Here is a 10,834-nt window from a genome sequence, read left to right on the forward strand (position 1 = left end):
TATCTATCTATCTACCTACCTACCTACCTACCTACCTACCTACCTACATTACCTTTGAAAATGCTCTTGTCCTCACTCTCAGACTTTGATGAAACAAAATCCATAAAAATTCGAGGACTCAGTGGAATATTAACAGCTCAAACAACCCAAACACATCTATCTGCAATCTGTGTGTGTGTGTGCATGTATGTGTGTTTTTTACACGCACTTGCTCGTGCATTTGCCTGTGAGCGCAGTGTGCAGCCAGCTAAACCTTCTCAAAGATAATAAGAGGAAAAACTTTATCTTAATCTTTAAAAGGCACGACATGAAGTTTAAATCCAGCTGTGAAATGGGTCGTGTGTGTGTATGTGTGTGCGCGTGTGTGTGGGTGATGTGCGTGAATGCATCTTAGCATGAATTTCCGGATATGTTCGTGTGTCCATGTGTGTGCCTGTGTGTGGATGTGTTTAAAGCACAGGTATCTTATGAGAGTAGATTAATAACAGCACTGTAATGCCATCAGGACTAGTCACAGTGTGGATCATGCATAATAAACCTCCCAAGGAGTTTACATACACACACACACACACACACACACATTTCCTGTCACTATAGCAACACTGGCAGTGTTGCTGCCCCTAACTTCAAAGTCAGATGTAATTTCAGCCTCCCAGCAGCCAGAGGGAGCCATGGTGATGACAGAACATTCCCTCCATCCCTCCTTCAATTCCTTCACTTTTCTTTTCCTCCATGCCTCTGCCGGCTCCTTCCTCCCTCACTCCCCTGCCCAGCCTGCCTGCTGGGAGGCCAGGCATCCAAGACTGGACATAAAAATAAACCCAGAAAGGTTAGAAGTGGTTGACTGAAGCAAGGGAAAGAGGGAGTGAAAAGGGAAGGGGCCAGATGGGGGGGGGGTGCTAAAGAAGGGAGGAGGGAAGGAAAGTGGGAGGGAGATAAGGAGGAAGAAGAAGGAGGGAGATGATGTAGTCTTTTACTTATTCAATCATTCTAAAGCAACTCTATTTTCTCTTTGTGGCTCTTTCTTTCTCTACACTCTCTGTCTGCTACAGTCATAAGAGTGAACATTTGCAGAAGAAAAGGTGGATTGTGAAAAGAAAAACTATCAGCTGCAGTAAATGTCACTCAACTTCAAACATACGTTTCTTTCATCCACATTATTATTCAATGAGGAAGATAAATTCTTCCAGATTGATATACTGAAAAGTCCTTTGACAAGAGAACGTTCCCATGTCCAAACCACTAATGAATATAAAATAGATGTTTCCAATCTTCCATTCAGATTGGCTCAATAACATTTGAAGCCATTTTAACAGTTTAATTTAAATATTAATGTGGTAACAGAAAATCACCATTTATAATGGAGGGTTTATTGCCAGAAGGGCATATCTGGCATTAATGGTTAGTGAAAATGAAATCTATATATCAAGTAAGCACTTGGGGAGATCTATTTGGTGTTGTGAAATCAATATGAAAGAGCGTTTTATCAAATACAAATTGAAGTGAGCGAACAGAGGTGACGTCCAGCCAGGTTCCTCATCACGTTTTAAGAACAACACCGAATGTAACACCTTGAAAGGACAAGGGAAACTGGTAAAACACGCAGTGTGTCATGTTCATTTACTTTGTATATCCAACATCACGATATAGCAGCCTCAGCTTTCACACACTGTCACGCTGTTGACTGCCCCGTGGTAGAACAGGGAGGACAGTTAGGAAGGTGTTGAAGTGCGTTTTGTGTCCCAAAAAACAAAACTAAAAATATATAATGCATACACACAGCTGCTCCAAACAGAGCCAGGTACAAACACACAAACACACACACACACACACACACCGGTGCATACAAATGTACATGCACATTTCAACATTCAACACACACTTACATCATACATTTTTTACAAGATGCTTATGCAGAATCATGTTTGTCACAGAAATACAGATCAGTATTGTGTCTGTGTGTGTGTGTTTGTGTGTGTACGCATGCACTTTGTTAATGGAAACCCACAGCAATGCGCTGCCTCTCCTCCTCTGTCCTCTTCTGTCCTGAATATGAACTACTCTTCCTCATCTGTTAGAAGAAATAAGCTTTGACAAAAGACACCAGCCAGAGGGGGAGAACTGATGGGCAAAGGATAAAAAAAAGATGCAGAGGGGAAACATTTCTCTCCTTCTAGGGTCAGTCCTCCCTCGCTCCCTCTCCTCCCCCTCCTCCTCCTCCTCCTCCTCCCTTATCTACCCTTTCTGTCTCTCCTCCTCTGTAAGAGAGGCTGGTGGAGAGGCGCCAGTGGAACCGGACTGGTGTTTTCTTAACCAAGTTCATCCCTCTCCATTTCCCCCCTCACTTTCAAATCATAAAGCCTGTCACACACAGAGGGTGTACGCATGTGTGAGCATAGTGGTGGGTAAGTGTGTAAGAATAGTGCTTGGACAGAGTGCGTACACACATACACACACAGTTTTACGGTTTGCCCTTCACTCTGCTGCACTGGGCTTCAGTCAGCAAGCCTGTCAGGGGTGGTTGGGTATAAACATGGCCTCCTCTGCAGCTGAGGTGCCCCCCCCGCCCTTCCTCCCTTCTCTGTACCACTGCTGCTTAGCCTTGTGTTACCAGTTTGCTTTAACAACCTACACTGGCCAGCATAGTTCCCAGTAGGTAGAACAGTGTGTAGCCATCAAGTTTTGCCACAAGATACAACTAAAAGCAAAAAATATTTTATTGATCCCAATAGGGAAAAATATCTTTTGGTGTGTCTCTCCTCCACAGGGGATGAGAGTGCAGTGTCAGCTGCAAGGGAGTGCTGGTAGGGATTCAGTGTCCTGCTAAAGGACACTTCAGCAGGACAGATAACATGGAGGTTCAAACTTTTCAGCTGGCTTCAGTGGTCATCATTTCAAATTGGACTTGCAGGGCCACAGACTATAAACTTCAAACTGAATTCCTATGTGGCTTTTCATCCCAAGGCATCACAGACATTTAAGCAGATAGAATATTAAAAATGAGCTCCGAATGTTTAAAAGCTAGCTAATTAAAACAACAGTGACTGCAAATATTGGGTCAGGTGAATACTCCAGGTTAAGAACGATGTTGATGTGTACAGATGAAAGACCCAGAGAAAGTTTAACCGCAGATCAATTCCACTTCCTGTACATCTGTGTTTTCAAGCCGTAGGGGGAACAAATTGTACGGCCCCAGCAAAAACACGTGTTCCCGGCTCTTGAGGATCAAAAAAATAAATAAATAAAAAATATGCGTGTACATGAAACTGTGTGTGCGTGCTAAATGATTCATGAGGGGCAAACGCAAACAGGCTGGCATACAAGCGGAAAAATAGCCCGTCTGCATTTTAGATGATGCCAGGGTCCTCTGACTCGCTGTGTCATGATATCTGGGTCTGCGGTGAAACGGGGCAGAGGTGAAAACACAGATTTTGTGTGTGTATGTGTGCGGTAGCAAATCTGAGAACAGTGTGATAAATAAGCTTGCTTGATATGCTGAGTTTGATTTAAAAATCTTTAATTCTGTACTAAACGAACTACAAACACATAAGGTGACAATGAATCAATCACTCTTTGAGCGAAGGGGACTACAGGTTTAAGATTGCTGTGGCCATGAGCATTCCCCTATACCTCAGTGCGAGACTGGCTTCAGATTAGCTGTCCTATTCTCAGAGCAGCTATGTGTTCATAGCGGTGGCAGGGAGCTGCTGTGGCCTTCAGTGCTGCTGTCTGTTCTAAGAATAGGCAGCAGGGTCCAGAGAACATCTCGTCTCTGAGTCTCCCTGCCTGCCTTCCTTTCTCCCCCAGCTACCCTCCTTTGCTCTCTCCACATACTGCAAGAATATATCTGAAGTATCTATCACTTAAATACATACAAAAATATAAGCAGAAATGATGTTCCTACGTGAAAAATGCACTTGGTGTGACTGCTAATGCATTTTGTCAGTGTAATTTGGATGGTCTCTTGGAATTTGATTTGCATCTACAGCATGTAATCTTTGTATATTTTAAACCATGTGTCCAAACCAATATAAGAGACATGTTTTTCCTCCATCCTTAGATTCCTTCCCTCTTCATCTCCCTTGTATTTCTTTGCTTCCTTCACTCCCCCTGCCTCCGTTTTTTCCTCTCTTCTCCTTCCCCCCAGTGTGCACTAATGTGGAGGCTGAATCTAACCCTGCTGGATGACATTACTCTGCGCTGCCTGCTGGCCTGTCTGCCTGCCTGGGGACTCTAAAATAAAACACAGCAGTGTGGAGAGCCAGAGTGAGAGCACATACTATATAGGCAGCCTGACTGACATGTTCTGATAGAGCACACACACAGACACACACACACAGTCGCGGTGTGTGAAAACGGCTCGCGGAGGACAGAATGTGTATCAAAGTGTGTGGTGTATGCATGTTTGTGAGCAAAGAGGTCTGTGCGAGTGTGGTTGTAGAGAGAGAGGGGGGGAGAGAGAGGGGAGGGGGGAAGGCCTCTCCAGCTGTGCCCTGTCAATCATTCACGACCTAACACTCGGAAAAACAGAGGAGGGCAAGGTGGACAGGACTGAGAGGGAAGAGACAGCGAGGGAGAGATAGTGTTTCAGAATTTTCCCTTTTGTCTGATGGAAACTAAGTCAAGGAGGGGCAAATGAGCACTGAAAGACATACAAAAATATTTTTGTCTGTGTGTGTGTGTGTGTGTGAATAACATGGCGCTGCTGGAACCCCATAGCCTGAATTCAACATCCCTCACCCTGAACAAGTGACAAAAAGATAACCACGTTTCACTTCACCGCTTCACGCCCTCTCTCTCTCTCTCTCTCTCTCTTACTCATTCTCTTTCTTATCCTGCTCTTCACCCCTCCACCCTCCCCTTCCTAACCTCACCTCACCCTCCCACCCCCAGCTCTCTCTCTGTCTTTCCACATGGCTGGCCATCCTCTCCCATGTCCCAGAGGATGGGAGGCTACGCGGCAGCTTGGCAGGCTGTCAGGGGAGCACCGGAGAGCAGGGAACATGTAGTGACTGGAACGGGGGTGGCGGCGGGGTTGGGGGGTTGGTTAGTGGGTATGTGGGTATGAAAGCCCTGGCTCCTCACCTCACTGTGGCACTGGAAGTACTGGCTCTGCTTAGCGACATTAGGCAAAAGATGCAAAGGGCCGAGGGCGCTAAAGAGAAGAGGAAAACACAGAGCTCTCACTCCTTCCTCTATTTTCACAAGAGGAACGTCACCTGCCACACGCAACACGAAATAACAAGGCAGCAGTCAACATGTCATCCTGTGCCAATCATGTAGTCCAGCTCTGCGACACCCTGTCAGTAACCTACATGGCATGTCACCTTTTGACCTGTATTTGCCACACCTGTTGTGGGGAGATCAAGATCGTTTTAAAAACTCAAAGAAGAAGAGCATCATTATTTCTTTCTGTGAAATCTAAACAGCCATGTATCACTTGACAAAAGTTAGAGCCTGTGGTTGGAGACACAAATTGTATTGTAAATAATTTTTGTTACATTTTATATAAATGCCAAAATCAAAAAACACTGTTGGTGTTACCTTTAGTCAACATTTACATTTACGTATTTTTTTCCCTTTCATTGTGTGATCTGTAACTGCAAAAAAACGCGCTAAAAAGTTTCATTATCTAGTGGTTCATCTTCTCAACAGACGATCTCTGCTCTGGCTCTTGACTCTATTGTGTGGAACTGGAGGAACAGGCTCGCCTAGACCAGAGAAAAGGTTAGTTGAAAATACTGTGAGAGGAGTACTGGTAATGCTAACCCTATATTGAAAATCGGGTGGTGAATGCCAGGTTAGTTTAAAATGATACGCTGAAAAAGCTGCTGGTAAACGTTAAAGTAAATCCTCCAAGAGATAGGGCTTTGTTAGCAGACGACAAAGCTGTTACAACAGAAATGTCTCATTCATTCATTATACTTAGAAGCACTATGACAGAAAATCAACAGAATTCAATGTTAATGCCATGCTTTGAAGAGTCACATGAACATTAACATCACTGCCAAAGCTACACAGAAATGCAGATAGATGGTCAACACTAACAGCATTGCTAATGTTGAACTAACAAGCTAGTGCTCTGTGTGTTTGTCTAATTGGAGCATTTAAGTGATCAATGCTATGGAATACAAGAAATGCTCTCCAATACATTACATTTTAAAAAGACACAAGGGGCAGTGTGACTATTTTTTGATAAGTTACTAAAGCACCTTTTCCCTTTGGTCTCCCTTCAAAAATCCCGCCACATCACACGGCACACTCGTCCCAAAACAACAACATGACACTTTGCCGACCCGCGCTCCCTCCCTCCTGACAGAGAGAAAGGAGGGAAAAAAGATGACAGCAGCTTTAGATCTGACATCAAACGCCGGCGAGAGAGTGAGTGAGAGAGAGAGAGAGAGAGAGAGAGAGAGAGGTGGGGGAGGGGGGGAACGGTTACATCTCTGCCGTGACAGCTTGCTGGAAGAGCCTGGCAAATGCCGAGCAGTTCCTCTCTCCTTCTCTCTCTCTCTCTCCCCTTCTGTCTATCCATCTCTCCCTCAACCGTGTCTCTCTCATCAAAACTTGCCGCCGATTAGGATCTCGGCGAGCCACGCACTTTGGATGGGATGTGAAAATACACGGAGAACCCAAGGGGTAAAACGCCAGGATTAAAGTGGCGAGGGAATATGGGGGTGATAGTAGTGGTGGTTCAAATAGATCGGCCCCCGCGACTGCAGTGGCTCCTCGCCTCGCCTTGCTCTCTCACTCCGGATTCACACACTGATACATCAAGGCCATTTCTCATTATAGCACGAGGGGGAAAAGAAGCTTTTATGATGCTACTTTAGAGGGAAAGACAGCAAGGAAAAGGGAAGGGGGTGGGGTAAAGAGTGTGGGAGAATGAAAATGAAAAAAAAAGGAGAAATGCCAAGATAAAGCAGATGACATACTACTAGTAGCGTGGAGGAAAGAAAAGATAGAAAGTGTGTGAGTACGAATCACTTAGAAAACTGACAGATAAATCAGCCGCTGATTTGAAAAAAGCAGAGTGAACCGTCAGTTAAAAGACAGAGGATGACCAAGACTTTCATTATACGTATCAGTATACGGAAAATATTATGTCTTCATTTGAGTTCATACACTTAATTTAGCTTTTCTTGCAGTTTATTCCTCCACTCCTGAGGCTGTTCCAAAGTATCTGGTAAATTGAACAGCACACACCTCAAGCAGTGCCAATATTTGCCACCATTTGCAAATGTCTATTTATTCTATTCTTGAAAGTGCTGAGGAGCTGTGAGGGGAGGAACGATAGAGAGTAAAAACCGATTAGTTTAGCCAAAAAACTGGAGCAGCCCACATCTCTCTGCGCTCATAGATCAGCCTGGCCTCAGCATTCCTCAATTACTCCTCCAGTCAACCTGCTTAACGATTTTTAGCTCGCCCAAATGCCGCGTGTGGGTTTGCATGTGTGCATGCATTAGCAAGAATGTCTGTGTCTGTGCATATGCTTTTCTGTGCATGTGGGTGTAATGTGTGAGTGAGTGCATGATGCTTAGACCACAGGCTGATACATGTGGCCTTTTTTGCCTTTGGCATGGAAGCCAGTCAAAACACAGACATGAGCAGTCGAATCCATGTCTCCCATAGGACGTGAGACAAATAGGCGGGTCACAGGGTGAGCGGAGGCCTCGGATTTGACAGAAATACTTATGACTGAATGCTAAGACAGTAAGTGATACAGGAGGTGGAGGAAGACAAGCAAACAAATGTTTGTTTGTTTGGTGTGTGTTACAACAACACACAATCTTTTCCCTCGTGTGTAACGCTGTATGTGTCAAATTCAGTGATACATTGTGCTTATTGGTGGGCAGAACTGTCAGTCACTCACCGGCAGACTGGACGGGCGGTCATGAGAGACGCCATCCTCGTTGTTGGCCTTCCCAGAGTTCCCCGGTGCAGGACCCCTGGTGCTGTAGGTCTCCTGCTGGGCCTCCTAGAAAGGAACGAAGCGAGTAATTTAAAATCTATGATTGATAAATTAAAATGACTTATTCTACAGTATATTGCCAATAAATTAGAGCTCCGAAGAGGATTCTAAATTAAGAATGCTGTATATTATATGTTTTGACAGTTATGGGAGGAAAAAACTAAATTACAGCATATAATGCAGTGAAAAGTGCTCTAGGCAATTTCAAAACATTGTCATTACAGTGTCCTCTGTTTATGAATAGTAAGTTCATGGATTAACTTCCCCCAGATCATACAGATAAGTCTTTAATGTACAATTTTGAAGGAGTCTTCCTAAAAAGTGTATTTATGAAGTCACGCATTATTTTTCTTTCAAATATTGGTAGTGACATTGATTTAAATGTGCAGTATCCTTGCCGTTGAAATCATTACTTTTCCTGCTAAACACTGTGATGGCATAGGCAACACTCTTCCGATATGATCAAAACTGTCAAAATGTGTGTGACAGAGATTGAGGAGATGAGTTGGACTATTGAGTGTGTCTCAGGTTTAAAGGGCTGTAATGAAGACTCTGATTTCCAGTTAGATCAAGTCACAACACAACACGTTGCACAAGGAAATACACACACACACACACACACACACACACTGATACAGTACATGCAGACTGAAAAACATCCAAACACGCACCCATCAGCACACCATACCCGCCAATTCATTTCAACCAAATCCCAGCCTAACCACCCACTAATCCTCGAAACATACACACAGACATACAAACACACACCAATGCACACGCTCAGTCCTATTGTTCAATCTAAGTCATTTTCTTTTCCTCTGTAATCACAAGCCTATCTAGTGTAAACCAATTTTCTCCCCATTGTCGGAGGTGTTGCCCTCTCCCTCTCCCTCCCTCTGTATCTCTCCCTCCTTCTCTCTCCCTCTTCTTTTCATTCACCACGGAGGTCGTTCCTCCATCATGTTAAGCGTCGGCAACACAATGCAACTTGTTAAAGAGCTCTGAGTGGAAGGATTAGTGATAACTGATCGGCAAGACGCGACGAGAGATCACACACGAGTGCTTGCACACACAACCAGACACAACATACGTACACACAGCCAGAAATTTATGTTACACACACACACACACACACACACACACACAGGGTTTTAAGGTTTTTACTATCAAAATCCATTTTTCCCCACAGTTTGATTTCTTATCTGTTGTGTGATTATACTGTAGTAGGTGGGCAATATCCCTGTCAGCTAGGTGATATAATTTTATAGCAGAAGATTATCCTTCACAGCAAGAGATGTATCATGTGAAATGGATCTATTATTAGAGCATTAAATGGGTCGTAATTTGTGCATCCAGGGTGAATGATACCAATTCGGTACTTTTGTGCGTTCTTTATGAAATCTGATTGAAGGTTTTATACACACTCTCTACCTTACCTGTAAAGTTACTCTATGCACACAGTTTGCACACAGAGACAAAAAGTAAATGTATTCACTCATCCATTATTAAGAAAAGGTAATGTAATGACCCTAAATGCCCTAGAGTAGTCCTCTCTTATCCACATTTCAATTATTAGCCAATTAAATCTCTGAAGCACTAATTCTAAAAATATTTTAAATATCCTAATGTTTCCTGATATGTCAGTTATTCTATCCATGTAGGCATGTGGTGGACACTTAAAATACTGCTCTTAGCATGAAGTGAACCCCTAACTCTTATTGACATGCTGCGCCCACTGATTTACTGTAAAGCCTCGTCTCCCTTTAGCAGTGCTCCTAAATCTGGTCCTGCAGTGTCTTTGTTTAGTGTAAGGTCCCTGAATATGTTTCAAAGGTTTATCTGTTTCATATGTTTCAATATGGATTATCACATTGTTTCACTGAGCCCTCTCCTCAAGGGCTGCTGAATTAATTTGGGATAAACCATTATCAGGACTTTAGTTTTCTCAGCTAATAGATGGAGAATTAAGGCTTGTGTCCTGCTTTCACAATTCGTAATATTTCTGGGTGAGCAAAACATGATACGGGGGGAGACAAATGTGAGTTGAAATGTTCTTAAATTTGTGATATTTTAATAACAATTCTCCTAGTGCACAATTAAATAAATAAAGAGATGATGTACATTAGACGGAACAAACAGTGTAACTGAAAACCTTTCCAGTTTTATTCAAATAAATCACAACACAAATAGTTAAATAAATTGAACCTCAAAGCCATAATCTTTCCACAATATAGTTCCCCTTATTCCAATCATAACCTAAAACCCAAAAACCCAGCAACATCCCCCTAACCACATCTAAAAGCCAGAGGGGAAACCCTGTTCACCCAGATGTGGTTCAATAACTGTATCACATATCATCCCATAAGTGGGTAGGTGCAGAGAGACACTTAAAAACAGGATTGCAGCAAAGAACGGAGGCGCTATTTTAAAAACAAAGCCATGCTAGTTTCCTCGTCAGGGCCCTGGGCAAGCCCTGCATTTGTGTGCACAGCCCCCGTGTTTATCAATGGGAGCCTGGATGCATGCCAAACGTCAGGCTTTTATTACATGGTCGGAAGTTCTTCGTTTGAAGCAGAAACCCCGGCTCAGACACAAATACACCTCCACAGGTAAATAAAGGCCTGGGGAAGGAGGGGCGGAAGGAGGAGAAGAAAATAGAGGAGAGGAGATGTGCGGCGGCTTTCTGATTGGTGGACAACGGTACACGCACACTCACACATGCACAGTTCAGTTCACAGATGAAAATGCACACATGGACAGATAGTTGCTCAGACAGTGAAATGAGAACAGAAGAGTGGCTGCTGACCCAAGTCCAATATTTACTCAGGCATATGAGTCTGTAGTGTGTGAGTGTGTGTGTGT

General features: G+C 43.6%; 1 protein-coding gene across 5 annotated transcripts in view; it reads right to left on the bottom strand.

Annotated features, from left to right (window-relative positions):
• The window catches only part of LOC118337060 (AT-rich interactive domain-containing protein 1B-like), a 163,016-nt gene that overhangs the window by 105,732 nt on the left and 46,450 nt on the right, over window positions 1-10,834 (bottom strand). For all 5 annotated transcript variants that reach the window (XM_035673888.1, XM_035673887.1, XM_035673883.1 and 2 more), the window contains one exon: window positions 7,874-7,978. In XM_035673888.1, the coding sequence (XP_035529781.1) occupies window positions 7,874-7,978 (105 nt within the window). The remainder of the gene's footprint in view (window positions 1-7,873; window positions 7,979-10,834) is intronic.

Source organism: Morone saxatilis, unplaced genomic scaffold (assembly GCF_004916995.1).
Source record: "Morone saxatilis isolate NCDOM2014 unplaced genomic scaffold, NCSU_SB_2.0 Contig3, whole genome shotgun sequence".
Lineage (NCBI taxonomy): Eukaryota > Metazoa > Chordata > Actinopteri > Moronidae > Morone > Morone saxatilis.